Genomic DNA, 24,610 nt, shown 5'->3' on the forward strand with positions numbered 1-24,610 from the left:
ACAATACACGACTTGCCAAGATGGATTCTACCACTTTATTCAGGTAAGAGGTCACGAGCCACAGGACTTTAAAGGGCGTGAAATTCACTGGCAATAAAGCCGCACGTATACCAGCCCCCCCCCCCCCAGTCCCCACCACCTTGCTCTGTCTGTCATTCCACGGTCTGGGGGGAGAGGTTGAGACCCGTCACTGAAGGTGTGGGGTGGGGGGACGGCGAGGGGAACAGGATGGGAATGCTGGCGGAACAGGAGTATTAGTGGTCTGAAACTGGGAAGGAGGGGGTTCTGCACACTGAGGGAAGAGGGGGATCAGTCTAGCCTCTCAACGGCTGGATATAACCTGTTGCCCATCTTTTCCTCACAGCCAGCCCCATTTCAGACAGACCCAACTCCTCCTCCTTCATTTGTCTCTGGTATTTCCCTGTAATTTACGAGTACTTCAGAGCCCACAGTCCAGTTAGGAGGTGTCTCCAGTACATAATGAATACAAACCACTGCAGATGGAGATTTCAGAATCATGGTGGGGCTGACCAGTCAGGTGGGAAGAGGCTTCCGTCAGGAGCCGGCTGGGCGTGTGCTCAGGGCTGAGTGCATGTGTGCCCACAAGTGTGGTGCGTGAGGATATGTGAGTGTGTGTGCACGTCCCACCAAAATCCCTAGGCGACAGTTTGGCCAGAGGGAACCCCACTCCTTGCTTCATGGGACAGCCAGTGGGTTGGGGAAAGGGAGTGGTCAGTATAGACTAGGGAAGAAAGGCTTGGATTCCCTAGAGAAAAGAGAAGCCGGCTCCCTATTCCAATATTCCCTGGGCCAGCCTGTCCCTGCCCACATCCTTTTTACCCAGTACAATGCTCCTTATTCCCTGCCAGCTCAGCACACCAGCCATAGACCACAGGGGTAGCTCCTCAAGCCGGCCCCATCCTCATTTACGTCTTGTGTGGCAAGGAAGCTCCTCCTTACTCCACCAGGAGCTGAGACAGAACTGGAGGGTAATCTTCCAACCCCTGTCCTTCCCCTTCCCTTAGGAATGGGATTTGGGCAGGGACCCCAGAGACCTCAGCTCAAACTTCACCTCAATCTGCAGACCTTCTCAAAGAAATAAAGTGCTTTGCTCATCAGGACTCCCAGAGAGAATGGCACCGTGGACTGGCGCAGGAGGTTGGCCTGCTTCCTCTCAACGCTTCAAATACCCTCTGCCAGTGTGTGTGGCGAGCGTGATGCCGTCCTAAGCACGTGCAACTTGGGAGCCCCTCACCCACCTCCAAACACTCAACTACCCTTTCCAACAGCAGGTGCATCAGACAGGAAAGTAAATCACCTTCAGAACCTCACCCGTCTCTAGTCCAGGCCTTCGCCCATCTACCCAGAAGAGATAAGCAACAGAGGCCCCGTGGGCCTGGCCTCTAGAGGGAATGAAAGGCCTGAAAACAACTCCATAGCCTGGAACCAGCGTGCTCCTGCGCAGCCCGGCACGACCCCCTGCTCCTTCAGTAGCAGCACGAGGGTCGCCTGCCGGCGCCGAGCCACAGCTTCGGGAGGGGCCGGCAGCAGACTGGCGCCGGCTTTCGGGAATCTGAAAATGTATCCACCCATCTCCAGAGTAGAGAAGGTTTCTCAGAGCCTCTTGGGCCCCAGGCTCAGCAGTTGAACTGCGGTCACCAGGATGGCTCTCGCTCTCTATGGAAGAACAGCACTTAGCTCTCCTTCTCCCAGTGTTGAATATCCACACTCGGAACCCACACTCTTTGAATTTGAACCCTGCCAGGAGGGAAGAGGTAGTAAGGTGACCCGTCTCCCCTCTGAAGTCAGTCTGTGCCACCCGCCAGGCTCGCCCTTGACGCAGGCCACTCATAAGCTCCGGGTACCAAACTTCACTGAGCCAGTCCTCTCCAGGCCCTATGACCACAGAGAGAGATGCCGGCGACCCAATTACATAAGGACCCTTGACTTGGAAAGTTAGAATTACAGGCCAGTGCAGGTGAGGAACTGCCCAGGTTGACTGCCAAGGCCCACAGCCTGCGTAGCGGACCAGAAACCACGGAGTCACCCACCCCTAGCCCGCGCTCTCTCCCTCTGAGGCCTGAGACTCGGTCTCCCACTTCTGCAACTCTCTCTCCTGGGGGCCCAAGCCCTAGCTGCCTCTGTGTCCCCTCTCACTGAGACCGCTTGTTCCCACTGGCCACAGCCGAGGCCTCGCTGCAGAGGGAGTGGGGGGGGGATTCTCGGTGTGGGAGACACGTAGTGCAGGAAACTCGAGCAGCGGTGGTGTGTGCATGAAGCAAAGACAGTGCCGCCACCATAAGCGCTGGCGTGGGGCCCGGGAGGGCTAAAGGACATCGGTCTCCCTCTCGATCCCCACGTACTTGAGGGCATCAGCTTGGCTGTACCTGTCCCGGAGCAGGAGGAACCAGGTTACTGTCAAGGCTTTTGTGAGTGAACAGATGGAATCCCCTCCATTTTGCTCCCTCTCCCCGTCCCTCAGAGCAGTTTACAACTGACACAAGGTACCCGAGAGTAGAACAAAGAGAAAGACTTGACCACCACCATAAGACTGTCTCCTTCCTCCATACCACCCACCTTAAGTCCCCAAATCAATTCTCCCTCCCAAGGACCATTTCTGGCCACCTCACCTGTAATCAAAGAAGAGCTCTTCACCAGCTTGAATTGCCCTTTTAGCAAAGATCCCAATGCGATGATCCCCATTCACCATGACCACTGCAAACAGGACAAAGCCAAGGCTAGGTTCCTAGTCAGCTCCAAGCCAACAACCGGTGGTGCTGGGCTGACTTTCTCCCAATTCCCAGTGAAAACATAAATAAAGTGGAATTAAAAAGCAGTCAGTGATGACAGTTGCCTCTGTCCTTTTAGATCTGTTATTCTGGCTGGTGATATAGGAAGAGAATTCTCTTTAAAAGATTCTTGTTTGTGGGAAAATGGTTATAATGTATTCAGTGAAGAAAGCCAACTACAAAACAGACTCAAAATGATACCAGATGTTAATCATGACTGTCTCTGGACAAAAAATAACTCAGCAATGAAAAAAGTTACATAACTTTTTTCACCTAGGTCACTGGAACTCACCTTTGGCATAACAGTTGGGGTTCACTGAATGGTTTGCAAATCGAATTTTGTTTCCTTTCCGGGTAGCATCTACTACGAAATCTATATAAAGAAAGATCATGAGCTCACCAGGCAAATCCACAGCTTCTTGAACCTGATTTCAAAATCAATTAAATGGTAACAGAAATAACCCAATGGGAATTTTGAAGACCAGCAGCACGCATCATAAGAATATGGCCTCATGTGGGTGCGCTCCCTTTGGGTCCCCCCATTTTGCCGGAATTACCGATCGCCTCTTCCCATCTACTGGGTAGGGAGATTTCTGAGGTGTAAGTGCTCAGTGTTCCGATTATAAACACAACCCAGAAATGGGGGTTCTCCCAAAGCAAGTGAACTGTGGCTCGTCGTGTCTTCAAGTTTAACCTGCTGACATCCAGATGGTGGAGAAATCGTAGCTGATCTGAACGTGGGCTATTATAAGGGCAATCTGGTAGAAAGACCTGAGTGAGACCACCTTGGGGCCAGAGAAAGAGACTCCATACCATTGTTGAGGTTGAAGAGGAAGCTGGACATGTATTTATCGTAGACCTTCCCCCGTCGATCAGCCTCATCCTGAGAGATAAGCTGCAGGGACAGAAAAGGAACAAACAGGGGATTGGGCTATCTGCTCAGGGCATGGTACCCTGCCCACAGAAAAGGCTGGGAGGGGACAGTGTCACACGTAGGTGCTTACTGAGTATCATGATGAGAATCACAGGAGACAGAGCTCAAGTTAGTTCATTCCAATACCCACCCAGTGTGACCAGTATTGAAGACCGAAGAGAGTTCCCTGCCTGCCCCCCTTGTGTGGCCTGAGTTGGGAAAGAATTTCAGAAGAGTGGTTTATCTCAGGACTGCAAACCCTTCTGTGGGATCCCCCAAGAGACCACACGGGAACTCAGCTGAGTTATTTAGAGAGTAATTCATAGAGGTCTGGCCCACAGAAAATCAGAGTTTCTCATCAGTATCTCCCCAGATAGGAATGTGGTCCAAACTGATAGCACTCACCTCACCACAGTATTCAGAAATGAATTCGTTCTTTTGCACAGACTCCTTAATGAAGGTGCCCCATCCGGCCACATCTGAGGGGGCCAGCAGCAGGTGCTGGGGAGGAGGGAGTCAAACCTCAGACTACAGGGCATGGGTGAGTGGGCGGGGTGTGTGCTGGGTGTGCACGTGTGCTGGGGGTGGGCAGGATGGAAAGAACAAGCAACTGTTAAGAGGATCTGAAAACAGAAAAAGGTCTAAGCCATTCTGTTCTGGGGAGAGGAAAAACAAAGAAGGGAGGTGGCGAAAGGAAACGTGACACCTCCTCCTCTAGGCCCCGGGGGCCTCCTGGACCCAAGTCGCAGGGACTCGCTGGTTCAGGTCAGGTAGAAACAGACAACACCCGTGACGTGTCCGTCCTCTCTGCTCCTCTCAGGCTGGCCAGTTCAGGGGTCACGTTTCTAACTCCTCCCCAGGACAGAAAACTTCACTAATTCAGTACACGCATGTCCCTTGGGATTTGCGGTAGAAGCCCTCCGAGGAGCCAGTGGAAAGAGGCCGCTGGGGCCAATCTGTCTTTCCCCCTCCATTATCTGGCCCGCAGGCCCGAGAAAAGCCCTCACCTTCTTGAGGCCTCGCTGGATGCTGCAGTTTTTGCAGGAAACCACCTTGCAGTCCCAGTGCTCTGAGGCCCCACAGGTGAGGCACAGGTCGGGGTCACACTCTCGCACTGCCAGGTAGCAGGGACACTGCTTGGTGTTGCACTGGGTCTTACAGCGACAGCCAGGAAAGCGATTCTGACCTGGGGGGAGAGGGGCGGTTAGGGACAGGGGCAGGCTAATGCTGGGGCTCAGGTCTGACTCCAGGGTCAGCAAGGAATGTTGTGTGTTTGGGGAGAGTTGGCAAAACAGATGAGAAGCTCCCTGGCCAATAAACATATAGTCCAGTTTCCTTCCAGAGAAAATGGAGTGCCTCCCAACATTCATGCCTGGGAGTCAAAAAAGCAGGTTTGACTATTGAGAGGTGTTTCCTAGAGATTCCTCAACAATGCTCTCCCTCCCCCTTGTTCGTGGAATTTGGAAGGGAGGTGGTGGGTGGCCCAGAGAAAATGAAATCAGTGCTTTTCACTGCTAAAGCATCACCATCAAAACAAGAATCATTTTGAGAACAGAATGCATCCGTTCTAAGCTGCCCTCCTCCACCCACTGCCCTCCCCAGCACCGTGCCTCTCTGCTGTGGCTGAGACTGGTATCTGCCAGGGGTTAGAAGGTATTTCCAGCACAACTGCCTGGGCACCAAGTTCTGCAGGCTCTGGGGGCTGTTCTCAAACCGTTCAGCCCCAAGCGGGGAAGGGCACGGTGTGATAAGAAGTGAAGGAGAAGCACGTTTAGCCCCTGTCCTACTTCTGCTGATCCAGATGGCCTGATATGAAAACTCCAAGTATTAAACTAAATACATGAATCATAACCTGTGTCTGTTGTAACACAACATCCTAGAAAGGGAGGCTGTGACTGAGCCTGAAGGAAAAAGAGTCCCATGTTTCTGATTTCTGTGTAATTGTTGCTTTCAGAATGAAACACCTACGGGTTTTTAAAAAATGACTTTTCCAGATCTTAAGTATCTTGTTTCCTCTGCAGAATGCTTAAAACACAGCAGAGAGAACCTCAGAAGGCCCAGAGGCAGCAAGGGGCGCAGGCGGGCTGCACCAGGGCCGACTGTCTCGGAGGACTACCGGGGAAAGCGGAGAACGCTTACAGTCCGGGTTGCACTGGCAGAACTTCTCACAGAAATTCTGCGTCATGATGCAGGGGCAGGTGCTGTCACAGGGGCGGTCTGGATGGTCGCAGGGCTGGTAGTTGTACACTTGTGTGGAAGAGTTATCTAGGAAAGAAATGAGTAGACTTGAACATTGCTGTGCCCACGCCCCGTGGTTGTCCTCCCTCCCAACTGTCCAATGGCCCCGACTGGGGGAGGCTGTCCCAGCCATCATCGTAGGCACACATTTAGCACCTGAAGCGAGAAGCACTCAGAGATGATGGTTGTTCGGCAGCTACCATGGGGTGCTTTGCTTTGTGGGGAGAGTGTGGAAATGGCCCGGGGCAGGAGAGCCATTCCAAACATTAAACGAAGTCTGGAACCTGGCAAATGGCTCACTAGGCAAGTCAGAGACCACAAGGCTCACCACTCTGCCTCCGAAGAGGTGCTCTCAGTTGCAGCGAGAAACTGAGCTGTTCTCAGCTGCTGCAGACAAATCTGCAGCGTGCGGAAGCGGTGCAGGGTCAACAAGTGCTGCTGTAGCTGGGGCAGGCGGGGGACCACAGGGGTGTGACCTCGGGCTGAACTGCCCAAGAGCGCCCTGCTGCAACTTACCTTTCTTCAGCTGAATTTTCCTGCAGTGTGCAGCCCACAACCTGAAAAAGAGAGACGGATGGGCCTGGGTCATGACTCTAGGGAACTCTGCAGATTTGGATAAATAACAATGCGACCTGCTCTGAGGGACTGTGGTTTGATGACTGGGGACTATCCTCCCCGAATCCCTTCACAGGGGGCCTCTACCCTGGTAGGTGGATGCTAGAGTCCAACTGGAGTCCAGCTGCTCTATGCTTCGAGGTTTAAACATAAACAACAAAGATGCCTAAAAACAAACGCAAAACCCAACGCTCTGTCTATTATAACGCTATTGTTTGTCCCTCTCCCTCCCCTCCCCACCTCCCTCCTTCTCTTTGGGGAAGGTGGGGGGATGTGGAGGAACTGCAGGATGGGGATGTAGGAAGGGTTTTCAGGAATCCGCTGAGTGAAGGAACTGAGGGGGAGAAGAAGCTACACGGACTTCCTTCTCCATCTACAGTTGGTGTCAGTTCCTTCCTTCACTAGGTGATAGTCATTAGGGAGCCACGGCAGGCAGAATGTTGAATTTAAAAAAAACCTTCCAACCCTAAGCAAAGGCTAGCTAAAAGACAGTGTTATTATGCAACTTAGAAAAATAATACAAGTGCCAAAAGAAAAAACTCTGGTCAGAGTTGAGAAGTGGGAACAGTGGTCACTAGCCACCCAACGAGGAGAAATGGCCTCAGGGTGGAGCCATGAGGCCAGCTCTCATCCCACTGGCCAGGAGCTTAAAGGGAAAGCAGACACTTATCTCCTGGTCCACAACATCCAGGGACGTGAGAAGGGCTGGTCCGAGGCACAGACCCACAGGGAGCATGGAGAAGGCTGGCCCTTTAGTTGTGCAATGCTATACTCAAGAGGGAGGCAGTTGGGGAGTCCAGGGGGAGGTCAGAGCACAGGGAACAGAAAGTCCTTTGTCCAACCCTTGCCTGTGCTTTCTTTTCTTCTTCTGCGACGGGTTCATGAGCTCATCTGTTGGCAGCTTCAGGATAAGTGATTCTTTGACTGCAAACTGAAAGACCTGGAAGAGAAATCCAACAGGACCTGTCACTCCTTGAGCCAGGTGGTCAGATAAGTGAGCCAACCAGGTGCTGGGCATGGGAGCGTTCTGGAGAGCTCGAAGGCAGCTGACTGAGCACTTAGGGAGAGACAGAGTGGCACTGAGATATCGCATCACTGGCCTGGAGTTAATTCTTCACTACCTAGCCTGACTCAAGAAAAGAGAAATACTGAGCACAGTTACAACTTTCCTAGTCAGTAGCTTTTGATACCTCTGCCTACCAAGCCCTGAATAGGAGGATTCTTATCAACATTATCTGTCTCTTCTTAAGAAGGGCGACTTTGGGTACCTTGCGGAACCGAGTGGAAGAGAGGACACAAGCAGCACCACTTGGCTAACCACTAGCTCCCCCTGCTGGTATGAAGAGGGCAGAGTCTTGTCTATTTCAGTAAGCCAGCATTTCTGGAAGGCTGGTTTCTTTTCAACGTGCTTCTTTCCTATAGCATTCGTTTTTTTTTGCTTCTTTTCCTTTTTGGCTGTGGGCCCTCTTGAGATTCTGTGAAAAGCCCAAATCTTCTCGGGAAAATACACACAAAATTGTGTTGCACATGATTCTGTAGATTTTTAGGTTAAGAACCTGTGCCTCAAGGAAACAGGTATGAGCTCCAAAATGAAAGAAAAGGGCACTTCTCTTTACGCTTCTATTGCTTGTTCTAAGTAGAGGCATCATGCAGAAGAGGCCACAGAGACTCCTCCAAAAGTCAGGGAGCTAAGCAGCATGGCACAGTTCTGGTGTTCCTTTCCTATTGGACAGACCAGCCCTAACACCCGGTGACTCCCTGTCCCTGCTCTTCGGTCCGTCTTCTCATTGCAGTCAGAGACGGAGGGGCACTGGGACACCAGGTCCCACTGCCTCCAGAGCATCAGCGGCTGCTACCAGACTGTGATTCTAGTGATGGCATGAATGAGAACGGTGCAGTCCAGGCCCAGCTATCGGGGGTGGCAATTAGAAAAGCTAGCAATAGAACATCTGGAGGAAAAAGCAACTGAGGAGACTGACAGAGGGGCTGGGAGTGGCAGCTGCAGAAGCAGGAGCAGAAGCATGCCAGATAAGAAGGTCCCCTGAAAGACTTGGGAGCCCCTTCTAGGAAAGGGGTACACATTTAGAAAGACAGACAGGAACCAGAAACAAAGAACAAAGACCAAAAAAAGCTAAAAGAGTATAGAAACATCCAGAAGAGTTAGATAGCGGCTAGAGGCAGAAATAAGAATTCAGCGAAGAGGAGAGCAGGTCCCCACGCACTGCGAGGCCTGGCATCTGCAGAAGGTCCCAGGTTTGGGGAACCCACCTCGTGGCCCAGAAGCACCCACTCACGAGAGACTGAGCCTAAGACACCTTCCCTTGAGATGGGCAGCCACACAAGATGGCAAAAGGGCTGACAGAGCAGTGGATGAAAGGAGGGCCGCGCGTGTCCCTGCTCTTCTCTGCTAGTACCTGCTTGCACGTCTTGGTGCCCAGAAGTCTGGCTATTGAACAGAAGTTGTTGAAGTAGGTGCCATGAAAGACTCGAAAAAGGGATTCCTCAGCCCCAGTCCATTCCACAGGCTCCGAGGGTGCCTCCACTACACAGAGCTGAGGTGGGGCCGGACTAGCCTTCTGCTTCGTGGGGGTCTGACAGCGAGAGTTGGCCTCTAAGAGAGGAGGAGATAAGAAACAGGACAAGAGAGAATGCAGTTGTCATCAGCAGCTTGCCGCAGACTCTGAAGGACTTCATGCTACCCTGAGGAACCAAAACATCTCCTGTCTCTACTGCCTATGGCGAAGCTGTAGAAAGAACTAACCGTTTTTAAAAGGTAGTTAACTTCAAGTGTTAGGCAGTGATCCCGCATTTAGCAGAGGCCTTGAGTAGAAAGAAAAGATCGCTTTCTGTTCAGTGTACCTGAGGAACTGGAGGCCCAGTCATTGCCTGTATCCCTGTCACTGTCCCCTTCTTTAGTCTCAGCCACAGCAGAGGCTGAAGTGTTGGAGCAGGAAGCACTGACCATGTGGTGCCTTCGCCGGCGGCGACCGGAGCACTTGGAGCGAGGGTTGTGAAGCATGGCGTACTCCTTTGCTCCTTCCTGCAACGGATATGGTACAGCTAGGAAGCAGGAACAGGCCCAGAGTCACCATCCTGATCCCCTCCTCACAAACCACCTTCTTTAACACCTGCGCTTACATGCAATGACCCTGTCTTTTTCTTGCTCTGTACCATGTCAGTGTGACCATATAAAAGCTGCTTAACAAACATTCTAGGGGCGCCTGGGTGGCTCAGCTGGGTGAGCATCCGACTCTTGATCTCAGCTCAGGTCTTGATCTCATGGTTGTGAGTTCAAGCCCCGCATTGGGCTCCCCACTGGGTGTGAAGCCTGCTTAAAAAAAAAAATTCTCAAACTTATAAATTTATCTAAAAAAAGATATAATCTATGCATCTTCAACTTTCCAGTGAGTTGTATCTAAAACTCATTTGCATGTCAGCTATATAGAATTTGAGAACACATTCTCCTGTAGATGAGGCAATGAGGTTCAGAAAGGGGAAGGGACCTGCTTCTCTTATACTCTATTACCATGTATTAGTATATATACTAATAGAAAACACCATATAGTATACAACATACAGTACAGTATTAATACAATAAATGTTACGTATAGAGTATATATACTAATATATTATACCATATATATATATGAGCCATATATTAGTATATAGCTCATTGTTCCAGAATAGGAACAAGAATCAGGGCTCCCTGTCCCCAGGCCACATTGTTCTTTTTATTCTACTGCATTGCTTCTGTTTCAATAATAAAATATGTAGTCCTTAAATTTGTACAATATCACTAGTTACTTCTAGAACTTTCCTCCAAATCAGTATGTTAAACTTGGAAGGATATAGTTCATTACTTCATAGCTATGCTTTATTAAAAAAAAAAAAAGACCAAATAACTATCATTCAGCTTGATCATCTATCTTCTCATCAGACTTGGTTCCCAAATACTTCTAGCTGTTTCTGAAAACCAAATCTACAAGTAAAGAATAAATGTTTACTATTACTAAGGATATTCCGATTAATATCCTGCAGGCCTTAAAGGAAATTCTAAAGGAGAAGTTTTAAAATTAATTGAATCCAACATCATGTGCCTGTGCTACCCTGTGCACACAAAGCATCGCTTACAACTATTCTAACTCAAAAGGTTTAACATAAACATAATTAGCCTCCAGAGCTAATTTTAGCTCATGGGAAATAGAGGGTAGAGAAACAAGTTAAGTAACACCAGGAGAAAACCACAGACAAATCCAGAATATGGGACAGTATTCTACAAGATGATGAGCCTGGATTTTTCAAAACAAAAAGAAAAAAATGGTGTGATAATTTGAGATTAAAGGAGACTGAAAAGACGTAATAACCAAATATGACACATGACTGGATGACCTTGGTTTAGAGAAAACCCCAAACCCAGCTATCCTTGGTGCAGCTGAAAAAATTTAAATATGGAATGGACAGATGATATTATGAAATTCTTGTGAATTTTCTTAGGTGTAATAATGTGATTATATAAGAGAATGTCTTTATTTTTAGGAAGTGCATGCTAGGGCGCCTGGGTGGCTCAGTTGGTTAAGCGACTGCCTTTGGCTCAGGTCATGATCCTGGAGTTCCAGGATCGAGTCCCGCATCAGGCTCCCTGCTCAGCAGGGAGTCTGCTTCTCCCTCTGACCCTCCCCGCTCTTGTGCTCTCTCTCTTTCATTCTCTCTCTCAAATAAATAAATAAAATCTTTAAAAAAAAAAAAGGAAGTACATGCTAAAATACTTTGCAAACAAGTATCTCAATGTCTGCGACTCATTTTCAAATGGCTCAGCAAAAGACATGCATACACAAATAGAGGGACAAAGTAAATATGGAAAAAATGTCATTAAATCTAAGACAAAGGTATCTTTCACCTTCTGTGCATGATTGAGAATGTTCTTAATAAAATGTGTGGGGGAAAATAGTCGAGCATTACAGCTGAATATGGACTGACTTCTAAAAAGCAATAAAAGAAAAACACACACACAGACATACATTTTGGGCACTGATGGCATCTTTGTGAAGCATGTACAGGGTCGCAGGGTAACTGCTGTGAGAGGGACAACATATAAATGCTGGTAAGTTGATATAACACGGTGTACTTTTTAAAAGTGTGGAGTAATTTATTTATTTTTTTCAAGATTTTTATTTATTTGAGTGAGCAAGAGACAGAGCAAGTGAGAGACAGAAAGAGAGAGAGAGAGAGAAAGAGAGAGTGTGCACGTGTGGGGGGGAGGGGCAGAGGCAGAGGGAGAAGCAGGCTTCCCGCTGAGCAGGGAGCCCGACGCGGGGCTCGATCCCAGGACGCTGGGATCATGACCTGAGCTGAAGGCAGACGCTTAACCGACTGAGCCACCCAGGCGCCCCAAGTGTGGAGTAATTTAAAAAGCACGGCCTGTGGAGTTAGACCAGAGCTTTAATTTCATCATTGCCACACCACTGACACCTTAACAAATTTTGGACAAAATACCCATAGTTTCTCCACTCAGGATGTTGTTGGAAGCATGAAAGTAAGATAATATATGGTAAGGGCCAGTGTGGTACTTGGCACGCAAGAAGGAGTCAATGCACATCAGGGAGAAAATAAATCAGATGAAGTCTATTTGTTCTTTTGCTATTATCATATGACTCATTTTCCACATGTATATCCAGTGGCCCTTTCTACCATCTTTTCTTCTATTATCCCACTAAAGATGGTCCCAAAGGCACTTGGTTGTATAACCTAATTTTAACTGGTAGCAGAAATTTTATCAAGGTATTTTATTCTTTATCTACCCTCACTGTATGGTGCAGAAAGCAAAACTGTGTCTTTGGCTAGTGCAACTGAACCTATTCCTTTCTAGTTCTAAGCGTACCGCCTTTCCACATGAATGCAGGGGAATTTATCCTGCTGCATAAAGTCTGTCCATCAGGGAAAGGTCCATCTGGCATCTGGCTGTTTACCTTACAATGAAACATCAGTGCTTTCATGTGTTATTTCTCCTATGTTTGTATGCATTTAAAGGAAGACAGCAAAGAAAATGCTGTCACACACACGCACTCCTCACTCCATTAGACTAACTTCACTGTCCTTAGTATCTGGGAGCTCCTTAACAGCAGAGGTCATGGGGCGCCTGAGTGGCTCAGGTGGTTAAGTGTCTGACTCTTGATTTCGGCTCAGGGTCATGAGATTGAGCCCCACGTCAGGCTCTACACTCCGTGTGGACTCTACTTGAGATTCTCTCTCTGCCCCTCACCCTGCTCACTCTCTCTCTCTAAATGGATAAAGTTAAAAAAAAAAAAAAAAAGAGCAGAAGTCATGTTTTATCTGTGCTTTATGACCCCCAGAGTGCTACATTTTGGCTCATTTGGTTTGTATTCTCAGCAGCAGAAAACAGAAGGACCATTTCCTGCTAAATTTTCAACAGAGTTAACAATGGCAGAACAGTTTAAGAACATACCAGCAAGGCGTGCCAGTCTGGCTCAGTCGGAGGAGCAGGTGACTCTTGATCTCGGGGTCATGAGTTTGAGCCCCATGTCGGGTGTAGAGATTATTTAAATAAATAAAAGTTAAAAAAAAAAAAAAAAACACATACCAGCAAAAGGAAGCAGTCTGTGCCACATGGTTCTGGTTCAATCTTGATCTCTTTGTTCTTGCGTTTATATACATTAGGGGTAGCGTGAAAAGCTGGAAAAAACAAAACTGTCCTGTTTCCAATGGTTCATCCACTTGATAGGATGGGGAAGAACAAAACTGAATTAGGGAGCCATTGTGGGAAAATTTAGATATAAACAGCTACCATCAGGGTGCACAAAATTTAATCATTTCTGACATCAACAATCCTTTCAAAGCTAATAGGTACAGGGACACTTAGGTTGCTGGTTATTCTGTCCTGACCGTGCAAAGCACATCACACTACAACTGAACAAGTGAGTATCGAACCGGCCCTTTGTAAAACCATCATCCGATCAGAAGCCAGGAACTCTGTATGATTAACGGAAATAAACAGAAGGAAATGGAGTTTGGGGATGGAGAACAGGAGAGCATTTCAGAGTCGCCCCACTCACGGTGAAGGAAGCAGTCGTATTTGAAGCAGCGTCGACAAAACAGTGTGTGGAAGGAGTGCAGAGACTGCTCCCGCTGCACGGACTTGGCATTAGGGCCGTCGATGTTGGGTGTGCACTGAGGGGGAAGTGCATTGGGGTCTGACATCTCCGTTAGCTCTCGATACCTATTTTTAAAAAGAGAGGTAAGAATTCCTTCCAAGGAAATGTCTTCGCTGAGAAAGTACAGACTGCATACTGCCACCCATCCAGGTACAGCCTGCCAAGGGAGACTGGGTTTTTTATGGGCTTCGTTGATGACGGAAGGGTGTATAACTAAGTGGATATGTCACTGCAATTGTGCCGGCCTGGGCATACGTCTGAAAGCAAAGAGAGGGCAGGCGAGAATTCTACCACTGAACCACCCATGCGAAAGCAAAGAGAGGGAAAGATTTGGTAAGCATGGTGCTGGAGTAACTGCAGAAAAATGGCCGCATTTAGAAAGTTCTCTGCCCAAACTTATTCAAAATCCAGCAATGGTGACCCTTGGTATGGGAATGGGCATTTAGAGGTAAGCAGGCAAGCAGGAAATAATCAGCAGTGCAAGCAAATCACAGTGTACTTACCAGAAACAAGGCTTTTTATTAACCAAAAATAGGCTTGAATAACAGTTTTGCCTGAGCACTCTACGTGGCCTGAGCGGGACAGCTTTCCCTACCTCTCCTTCATGTCATCTGGAACACCATTCTCAGGGAACATTGAGGCAATTGCACTGAAGATCATGTCATTTGGGAACTGTTTCTTGGAACTCTTTTTGTTGCCTGAATTGGAAATGACAAAAGACTCCTGAGTGCTATAATCAGAGTACGCAAACAAAACTGTTTGGTCATTTTCCCTTAGGTCACAGCATTTTGATTAGAGCGGCTTTGTTAACCTAACCACTGACTGTTTAGGAACACATAAAGAAGGTCAGTGCTATCTGGACTTATCTAATAGGCTACCAGTAATAAGGAAATCAGAGTCATGTATACGTTCATGACAAAACCCACAGTCCAAGATGGAAACTAGAGGGAAAAACCTGAGTTTTCGTGGAGAGATGTGAGTATTGAAGAATGCCATCATAATGATGGTGCTGAAGAATAAGACAATGACATTATGTCCCCGGACATCTAATTACATAACAGAGAGCATAATTAAACATTAAGTTAATTAAATATTAACAACACGGAAAAATGCTTATGACAGAAGATCAAAAAAAAAGGGATATAAAATTGTGTGTGGGAGGGAGCATGATCCCATTTCACATGATGCATATAAACATGTTGATTTATACATGTACTTTATTTTTTATGTATTTATTTTTAAAGATTTTATTTATTTTTTGACAGAGAGAGAGACAGTGAGAGAGGGAACACAAGCAGGGGGAGTGGGAGAGGGAGAAGCAGGCTTCCCGCTGAGCAGGGAGCCTGATGCGGGGCTCGATCCCAGGACCCCGGGATCATGACCTGAGCCGAAGGCAGCTGCTTAATGACTGAGCCACTGAGGCGCCCCATACATGTACTTTAAAAAGCCTGAGATATAGTTGACATATAGCATAATATTTATTTTAGGTACGTGTATGTATATATTCTTTGTGTGCATGTGTATACACACACACACACATTTTTTAAGATCTAGAAGGAAATATTAATGCTGATTATTCCTTGATAGTAAGATTATAGGATAATTATATTTTCTTCTTTATAACTTTCCATGTTTCCCAAACACACTACTTTGTTTTCCTTTTAAGTGGACCAAATGAGAAGCACCAACAGCCTTTAATAATCAACAATTCTGTTTCTCCCTTCTTCCCTCTCCCTGTCACTTTCAAAATGGAATATTTACCTTCAAGAGCGTGTCTTTTTCTCTTTCTTGTTACTGGCAGATCTTCTTTGCTGTCATCTTGCTTTCCATCTGAGGTGTCATTGTGCCCTTCCTCCTCCTCATCTGAGTATTGATTCAGAGCATCTACCAACTCCAGGAAAACTGCATCACTAATCAGGACAGATCCAGGGATCATCTCTGGAACATAAAGATTAGATGGATGAGCAGTGATTGTTTCATGCTCCATTAGTCCTGCTAGGAAGATTTTCTTGTACTCACTCCTGAGACCTAGATAGATAACATATGTATATTTTTATATGAACAACCAGGAAATTACAATAATTTGATTGACTCTTATAATGGCAACAGTTCAGCTGGCTGGAGTGGGAAATCCAGTTATTATAGGCTTTATTCTTACTCGGGTAGTTCATTCCTCAGTCACAGATCAACCTGTATTTATGGTCCAAAATCTCAAAGAAGTGTACAAACGATACAGATGGAACAGAGAAAGAATGATAACATGAAAATGTACTTGGTTTTGCTGCTGATGGCTTGGTAGTGACTTCTTTGAATCAAAAGACAGCATTATCTTCCTAAAATCATACTATATAGGGTTACACTAAAACCTAGGATAACGTCTTTGAACACTAGGGGGCGCTGTGGGTAGACAATGCATTTTCAACAGTACCCACAAGTGTCAAAACAGCTGGTGAGGCCATTGGTTTGCAAAACCATGGGGAGTCTCTCCCCATCTTTCCACTTCTTACACACTGGCAGCCCTTTCTAGAACTACAACTAGATCCGAATGACTCGTTTTCAGGATCGTCGGAATATTATAAGCAATTTCTGGGAGTTCAGGGTATATCTGGATCAAAGTAGGACAGAGAGATTATGCTCATTGCCATTCTCAGAGAAATGAAGAACAAAATGGCTTTGGATGGATTTACGGAAAACTCCTAAGATCATACTTCTTTGTGCACTAAACTTTCTCTCCAGCCACTGATTACTATATACATAAAATCCTTTTATGTCCCAACTCTTTTCACTTCTTAATTTACATTTCTTTTAATTTTTTATTTAAATTCAATTCAGTTAACATATAGAGTATTATTAGTTTCGGGGGTAAAACTTAGTGATTCGGGCGCCTGGGTGGCTCAGTTGGTTAAGCGACTGCCTTCGGCTCAGGTCATGATCCTGGAGTCCCTGGATCGAGTCCCGCATCGGGCTCCCTGCTCGGCAGGGAGTCTGCTTCTCCCTCTGACCCTCCCTCGTCTCATGTGCTCTCTCTCATTCTCTCTCTCTCAAATAAATAAATAAAATCTTAAAAAAAAAAAAAAACTTAGTGATTCATCAGCCACATATAACACTCAGTGCTCCCCACTCCTTTTAAAATTTAACTGAGGGGGCACCTGGGTGGCCTAGTTGGATAAGCATCTGGCTCTTGGTTTTGGCTCAGGTCATGATCTCCGGGTCACGGGATCAAGCCCTGCATCGGCTCCACGCTCAGCACAGAGTCCGCTTAGGACTCTCTCTCCCTAAAATCTGTAAGAAATTTGAAAACATCTTACAGAAAAGCTGTCAGGTGTATGTAGGCCACTTAATCACTGAATATCTTGACCTGTCGACCTCTCATTGAGTACATTAGCCTTGATAATCTGCCAATTTAAATGGCCCCTGTTTAAACTCTCATGCTTTGGAGACATACCTGTTCCAGAAGATAGCATTGAAAGTGCCACATTACACTTCTGTGGGATCTCTGCTAATGGCACTTGGGAATTGTTTTAGTTAAGTCATTTTAGATAAAACATTTATTGTCACTGGATCCAATTGTCTGGTATTGAGTTATCAGTTCTTAGAAGATAAAGATTTTGAAGAGGTATGGGAGGAAGGAGTACATTTTATAAAATGTTACAATGAAGCTCAGAGTGACCTTTGAATAGTAGGAGTGTTAGTATGTTAAAAATCTGTAATGGACAGTTAAGGGAGTTACCAGAGAGAGAGAGAGAGACAAACACATGAGCTTGCCAGGCAAGGATTGCAGTAGAGATTTTGTCTTTATCAAATAAACTTAAAGGAACAAGTTACAGTTAAAGTTTGAATGGGAGAGCCTGCCATTGTTGTTCCACATTGGATTGTTGCTGTTTACATTCCTTTGTTGAGCCTACATCTTCATAAGCTCTTTAGCAAGTGTATGTAGAACATCTACGTCTTCATAAGCTTTTTAGCAGGTGTATGTTGAACACCTCTGTTCATGGTCAAGACAGGATCAGAGGCCATGGATACTGACAACTGATTTGTCTGTTTTCCTCTTTTTCCATGACTATATCTACTGCCTCGTCTTGATTTATAAACAAAACCTGGAAAACCTACAAAAATAAGTGTTTTGTGGTTTATCTAGGAATGATACAGAAAATATTGCTGTTATTTTTGGTGAAGAAAATCAATTTTGTATAGTTTATTTCAACCTAAATAAAATGTGAATTTTGTTAAAAAAAAAAAAAAAAGACTCTCTCTCCCTCTCCTTTGGCCCCTCCCTCTGTTCTCTCACTCTCTAAAATAAACAAACAAACAAACAAAATCTGACTGAGGACATCCCCCCCCCAACCCTGAGGACATTTTTAATATAAAATGTTTACTCCTAGCCACGTGATGACACTGAAATATTCTTCAGCCTGTACACATGAGGCAGCAGATAAAAGCAAGATGATGATATACCACAGAAGGGGCACCACTCTATTAAAGTTTCCTCCCAAAGAGCCCAGCACCACTACCTTCTTCACCATGGACTTTCCCGTCGTAGTTATTGATCAGCTCCTCAATGAAAGTCTCATCTTCTTCTTTCACCTCATCTCCCATGTAGGGAATATTGCACAAAACTGTCTCATCTTCTACCTGAAATCAAACCAGATGTGATTCATTCCATGAATCCACTAAGCATCTCCTCTTTCCTGTTTAATGGAATCTTTGCTGGGCATTTTTTGCGGCTTGAATTTCCTGAAAACGCCTTTGGTTACAGAGTTTCCTGCATTTTTAAAGACTGGCCATTTTGTTTTGCCAGCAAAACCTCAAGTGGGAGGGGGCAATGTTACTCTTAGGGAAAAAAGTAAGTTTAACTACTTGAGGATATCAACTACCAAATGTTTAGCCTGATACTAACAGTGGTATTTCCACCAACATCTAGAATCTAACAGCATACTTATTATTCACAGTGATTCCATCTATTATCTAATTTTATCTACTAAACATCATTGTAAAACAGGTACAAATATCACTTAAACAACAGTCTAAAAAGTCTTCAATTTTAATTCTTCTCATAACTGGAGACACTTAGATGAAAAGGAAGGCTTCCAAGAGTATAATCTGCAATATAACTAGAACAGTTAGTACAGAAACTGGGCAACCATAAAGTTTCTGGATATTCTATTATACAGACTAAGACTAACCTCCCATAATCATAATAAAAAACTATGATTATAACTCATGTCAATCACACTCAGTGGGAACTTAAAGTCGATTGCAGCATGAGCTATGAACATTTCCTGGCTAAAGAAACAATACTAATGGATTTTTGGTATTGTTGTTGTTCAGCAGAAAACATGGTTGTTTTTAATTCCCCAAGTATTAAGTAAAATTACTGTGAAGTTTTATTCTAACAGATGATTCCCTTTTGTAAACCTATATCCTATTCCAGTCAGAACTGTCACCAGGCAGATGATAAACAATGGCAGTATTTAGAGAGGACTGATTATCAGAACCAAAACTAATCCTAGTAGGAATCAGTATAAAGGCCCAGATGAAAGGCTCACGGATCCATGTGCACCTCTGTTATCTCAGTTGCTTTTATAGCATCTTGCCTTTAGGGGATTCAGAAAGGATTGCTCCATCAGCAGGGAGATGTCAACCTCCTTAAGCCTCAAGTGTCTGATTTAGACTGCATTTAACTGCACGTTACAAAATTGGGCCAAAGTAGTAAGGGAGAATTGGAGTCTTGCCCAGTCTCATTCATTCAAAAAGGAACCAGCATTAACTCAGAAGTACACTTCAGGGAGCATAAAACCTAACAAGTAAGAACAACTTGCTATATATATACACATATATATTTAGAGTAAATATATTACAACAACAGCCTGCCCTGCATGTCCAAGCTTTGTTAAGTATAATCTGACAACCTTTACCCTAAGAGAAGTGCCAGCATACAAACATAAGAAAATCATACAGTTTACACAATTACCCCAGTGCTTTCAATACATACCATAAAGTTCTGCTGGAGAGGGGACCAGGAATACATGATGGGAACCAATGCAACTGTGTTCAGAGACCTCATTAACATATGTTGGCTTGCAAATCCTGGGAAAATGCTCTCTATGGTACACTGAAATATAAGCAAAGACAATGGAGAGGGAAACGCAAGCACACAACCCAAGAGAGAACGGCAGTTTCCTTCCAAGTTGATCCCAGTGGTCTTCTAATTCTTACAAGTTAAGAGGGCTTTTAACAATGAGCTCCTAAGAGGAACCACTGGACTATAAACCACTGCAAAGCAGGGGCTATCTCTTCTTCATCTTTGTGTCATCTACAGACTCCAGCACGGTGCCTCTCACACTCAGCTGGTGTTTATTTCAATTTAAAGCTGCTGGTCTCCTTGGGCTGTACACAACAGCAAAGGGCCTCTCAAAGTCCTAGGAGATGAGGAAGTTTTCCTGAGGACCTAAACATTAAGAGAGTTGACATCAACTTAGCTGCAGAGGTGATGGAGACAGTACAGGGGAAGTGAAACAGTACAGAAACTATAGTCATATTCTGTTTTGGAAAAGAAAATTGCTTTCAATACACTACCCACTCTTTATATTTTATTTTATTTTAATCTATTTATTTTTAAAGATTTTATTTATTTACTTGAGAGAGAGAGAGCACAAGATGGGGTAGAGAGGCAGAGGCAGAGGCAGAGGGAGAAGCAGACTCTGCCAAGCAGGGAGCCCGATGTGGGGCTTAATCCCAGGACCCCGGGACCACAATTCAAGCCAAAGGCAGATAGACGCTCAACTGACTGAGCCACCCAGGTGCCCCTACTTTTTATATTTTAAAAATATTATCTCTTTTTAAGAAACTAGAATGAATTTTAGATTTATAAGAAGGAATATCCCTTTGATCAGTGTATTCCTGCCCATTATCCTGGGCACTTCTTTTCCAATATCAAAGTACCAGACATGCCAAACAAGGCACAAACAAGGTTGTTTTGAAGCTTGTACACAGAGCCCAGGAAATCAGACACTAAATGTTTTGTTTTTCTGTTAAAAAAAAAAAAAAACACTCATGATTATACTCATTAACTGAGGAGAATAATAGGTGAATAGACTATTCTTTAAGTTACAGATTTACCATCCTAGTTATTCAAAGCTGACTATAATAGCCGTATCTATTATCCTTATTTACTTTCTAATACGTCACGAATACAGAAAACAAACAACTTCAGCCCAAGGAAATGAGGAAGGCTGAACTTAGACACCCAGAAGTACCTTTTTGAGAAAAGGATGCCCGCTCACGGGCTTCATCAATTGCACAGGTTGGACACGAAGCTTCTTCCATTCTTCATTGAGGATCTGGGTTTTTTCTTGAACCTTTGCAAAATTTGCTACATACAGAGCCTAGAAAAGCCAAGGGGAAAATGGTTGGGATTTCAAGAGAAGAGTTTTAAAAAGCCCAGCCCTCCACATTGGATAAATATATTAAAATAGATAACCCGGGGGTTATTTTTGACCTTGGCGCCCATATTTGCCTGAAGCCGTTTCAGCTGCCGGAGTCGCATGTATTCAGATTTGACTTTTCTTTTCCAGTAAGTGATGCATTTGGACGTTGGGGGATTTGGCATATCCATTTTGCTGTAATCTAAGAGACCAGACATGAGAAAAGGCATTTTACTGTCTGGAAATGAAGAATTCCTCAAACTCAAACAAACATGGTCAGTCATGCTTCCATTCCCACTGCATTTACTCATAAAAACACTGTTTAAAGAACCCAAATCTGTGAGTTCAACAAAAGGTTTCAATTAAAAAAAAAAAAAAGATTTCACATCAGTAATTCCTGGCCTGATCACCAAAAAGCTCAGCCTTTGGCCTCCTGTGGTACCTTGTTTTTATTTTTTTTAATTAATTTATTTTTAATTTATTCATTTGATACAGAGAGATACAGAGAGAGAACATGAGTAGGGAGAGAGGGAGAGGGAGAAGCAGACTCCCCACTGAGCAGGGAGCCCGATGTGGGGCTCGATCCCAGGACCCTAGGATCATGACCTGAGCCAAAGGCAGATGCTTAACCAACTGTGCCACCCAGGTGCCCCACCTACTCAACACCTTGACTAAGAGAAATGTTCAGCAGGGATCAAGTTAATATCAAAGAGCTTCAGGGGCACCTGGGTGGCTCAGTCGGTTGCTCAACCGGGTGAGCACCTGGGTGGCTCAGTCGGTTGAGCAACCGACTCTTGGTTTTGGCTTGGGTCATGATCTCAGGGTTGTGAGATCGAGCCCCACACTGGGCTCCATGCTCAACCCAGAGTCTGCTTGAGACTTTCTCTCTCCCTCTCCCTCTGCCCCTCCTCCCACTCACTCTCTCTCTCTCTCAAATAAGTAAATATTTTTAAAATTAATTTTAAAAAAGAGCTTCATGCATAACTTGCATATAGAACAGAAGACTCCTGCCATGGAAGAAGGAACAAAGTACAGTTATCCCTCTTGTCTACGGAAGATATGTTCCAAGACCCCCAGTGGATGCCTGAAACCATGGATAGTACTGAGCCCTACATATACTTTTTCCCTCTACACACATACCTACAATACAGTTTAATTTATAAATTAGGCACCCAAAGAGATTAACAACAAAACCCAACAATAATATAGAGCAATTATAACAAAAAAGAGCTTCATGAAAAGATCCACCCACACTATAAAACTGTACCTGCCAAACTGTCTGAACCCCACCACATACCCAGCAATAAAGGTAGGAAATGACAACAGCATAATCTCATCTCCAAGTCAACAGCAAGACACAGAAATACAACACTGCAAATCACTTTTTTTTGGAGGGGGGGTTGAATTAAGGTTCAAAGTTCTAAAAAAGTACTTACTGTAACACATTCTACCTACCTCATAGAATGCAAGGGGAAGTATCTGGTTTTATAATGTGCCTTCTGTTCTTCAGAGGAATGGCAAGACACAAAGGCAAAACAAATGTTCAGCTTTTTAAAAGAGAATAGACAGTGGTTTTGAGTCAATGGAGCATATTTTTAGACCCTGATACTCTCAGAAGGATGCTCACCCAGAACTACACAGACTTTGAGATCTCCGCTAACACTATTTCTACATGTAAGTCAGGCCCCAATCATACTTGATGCCATTTGTCCTTTCTTTTATTAAACTCTATCCTTCCAGTCACGTGTGCAAATATATTCTCACAATTACCAAGTTCATGTTTCTGCTTTACTGAACCAATTTCCAGGCTCAGCCAGCAGACCCATCAATTGTTTTAGATAAAGAACAAATATTAAGTACATGTAAAAATTCAATAAAATCTATGAGGTTATGTTTTTATTCATATTAACTACTGAGATTTCCTAGAGAACTAGTTCAATTCATTTTTTAAAAAAGATTTTATTTATTTATTTTGATATATAGAGAGAGATAGCAAGAGAGGGAACACAAGCGGAGGAGGGGGGGCTAGAAAGGGAGAAGCAGGCTTCCCGCGGAGCAGGGAGCCCGATGTGGGACTCAATCCCAGGACCCTGGGAGCATGACCTGAGCCGAAGGCAGATGCTTAACGACTGAGCCACCCAGGTGCCCCTAGTTCAATTCATTTCACCTAGTATTTTAAGTTAATGAAAACATTACAAGGAGCTATGAAGAGTCAAAATTTGAAACAGAAACTAAAGTTTCAGGCCTTGTTTTTTAAATTTTATGAAAAAAGTTTTCTTTTGGGGTTTAAGAACATATTTCTTCTAAAGAAGCATTTTTAATTACCTGTTTTTCTCCATAAGGAATGACAGCACCGACAAGAAAACAGCAAAACTTAACCCACTATTTCACATCTGTCACAATCAGACATGATTATAATATCTCATGCACATGGACTTTAAGAGACTATACCTGATTGTTTCATTTGAAGAACCAAATGGATTAGGGTAATGCGATGTTAAATTCAGAGGATAAAGGAAGGAAAGAATAGCAAAGAAGCAGACAGACTCTCTGTGTTTACTGTTAACTCAATCAAGTGATTCAAGCTCTTAAAAACAGAATTCCCTGTGAGTTAAATATTCTCTGTCTGGGGTAAGGGAATGAAACAACAACAGCATAATCTAAGAACCTGAATCCCAGACTGCTAAAGTGCTGGGGTTACCAAAAAAAAAAAAAAATCTGAATTTCTTTCCCACAAATTGCACCATCTCTCTTCATCCTATATCTTTTAAATACTTCTCATTCCTCATGGAATGGGGCCAAAAGAGGGGCTTTTTTTTTTTAATGATAAAACTATTTAAGTACATACAACACACTCACGTGTAATATTAAGTACATTGCTCACATAATTTCTGTCCTGAACAAGCATAAAAATAGTCTGCTCCAGAAAATGATAAAATGATTCAAATCTAGTTTAAAACTGCCTCTCTCAAACACCTTAGGTTACCCCTATTGAGACCCAAACGTTATAGATCATAATTCAGTGGACTTCATAACCTCCTAAAAATTGGTTTTGAACTGCAATCCTTCTCCAATTTTCTGGGGGAGCACATTTCCCTTTTTGCAATAGTAAGCTTATGTCAGGTTGCTCTGTCCATTTAAAACTGGGGATCAAATAATGGAAAAGAATAAAATCCACAGATGCTAGGGTATGTATGTGTAGATTTCTTAGAGATGGCCACAGAAAAATATCAATATTTTTGTTAAAGAAAGGAGTTATAATTGAAATGTGATCTACAGTCTGTAAAAAGAGATGACAGGACACACAGTCCAATAGTTAATGGCATCATTTCTAATTTTACTCAAGTGCTTTATTTGGCCAGAGGAGTATACAGTACACACGAAAATGCCATTGAATTTTAACCAATCACAATGTAAAGTAAGTCACACTTCCTCCTTTTACAATTAATGTGATATCTGAAT

At 44.5% G+C, this 24,610-nt stretch overlaps 1 protein-coding gene across 1 annotated transcript; it reads right to left on the reverse strand.

Annotated features, from left to right (window-relative positions):
* Positions 1-21: 21 nt before the first annotated feature.
* On the reverse strand, positions 22-22,967 carry EZH1 (enhancer of zeste 1 polycomb repressive complex 2 subunit). The gene is made up of 20 exons (XM_021681792.2): positions 22,604-22,967; positions 21,223-21,350; positions 20,981-21,109; positions 19,717-19,836; positions 18,236-18,356; positions 15,486-15,662; positions 14,320-14,422; positions 13,626-13,789; positions 13,154-13,245; positions 9,415-9,595; positions 8,970-9,166; positions 7,404-7,495; positions 6,457-6,497; positions 5,842-5,967; positions 4,710-4,888; positions 4,108-4,203; positions 3,603-3,684; positions 3,082-3,162; positions 2,631-2,715; positions 22-2,387 (listed from the first exon to the last, which is right to left on the reverse strand). The coding sequence occupies exons 2-20, from the start codon at positions 21,337-21,339 to the stop codon at positions 2,327-2,329; spliced, it is 2,244 nt and encodes a 747-aa protein (XP_021537467.1). The 5' UTR covers positions 21,340-21,350; positions 22,604-22,967; the 3' UTR covers positions 22-2,326.
* Positions 22,968-24,610: the final 1,643 nt, after the last annotated feature.

This window comes from Neomonachus schauinslandi, chromosome 15 (genome assembly GCF_002201575.2).
Source record: "Neomonachus schauinslandi chromosome 15, ASM220157v2, whole genome shotgun sequence".
Taxonomy (NCBI): domain Eukaryota; kingdom Metazoa; phylum Chordata; class Mammalia; order Carnivora; family Phocidae; genus Neomonachus; species Neomonachus schauinslandi.

What these genes read in the sequence shown, in the direction of transcription:
- EZH1 (XM_021681792.2), bottom strand. Translation starts at nt 21,339, where the DNA reads ATGGATATGCCAAATCCCCCAACGTCCAAATGCATCACTTACTGGAAA. An exon ending in GGCATCCTTTTCTCAAAAAG is followed by an intron (nt 19,837 to 20,980) that starts GTACTTCTGGGT and finishes CTTATATTTCAG; the next exon opens with TGTACCATAGAGAGCATTTT. An exon ending in AAGAAGAAAAGAAAGCACAG is followed by an intron (nt 6,498 to 7,403) that starts GCAAGGGTTGGA and finishes TCTCTTTTTCAG; the next exon opens with GTTGTGGGCTGCACACTGCA.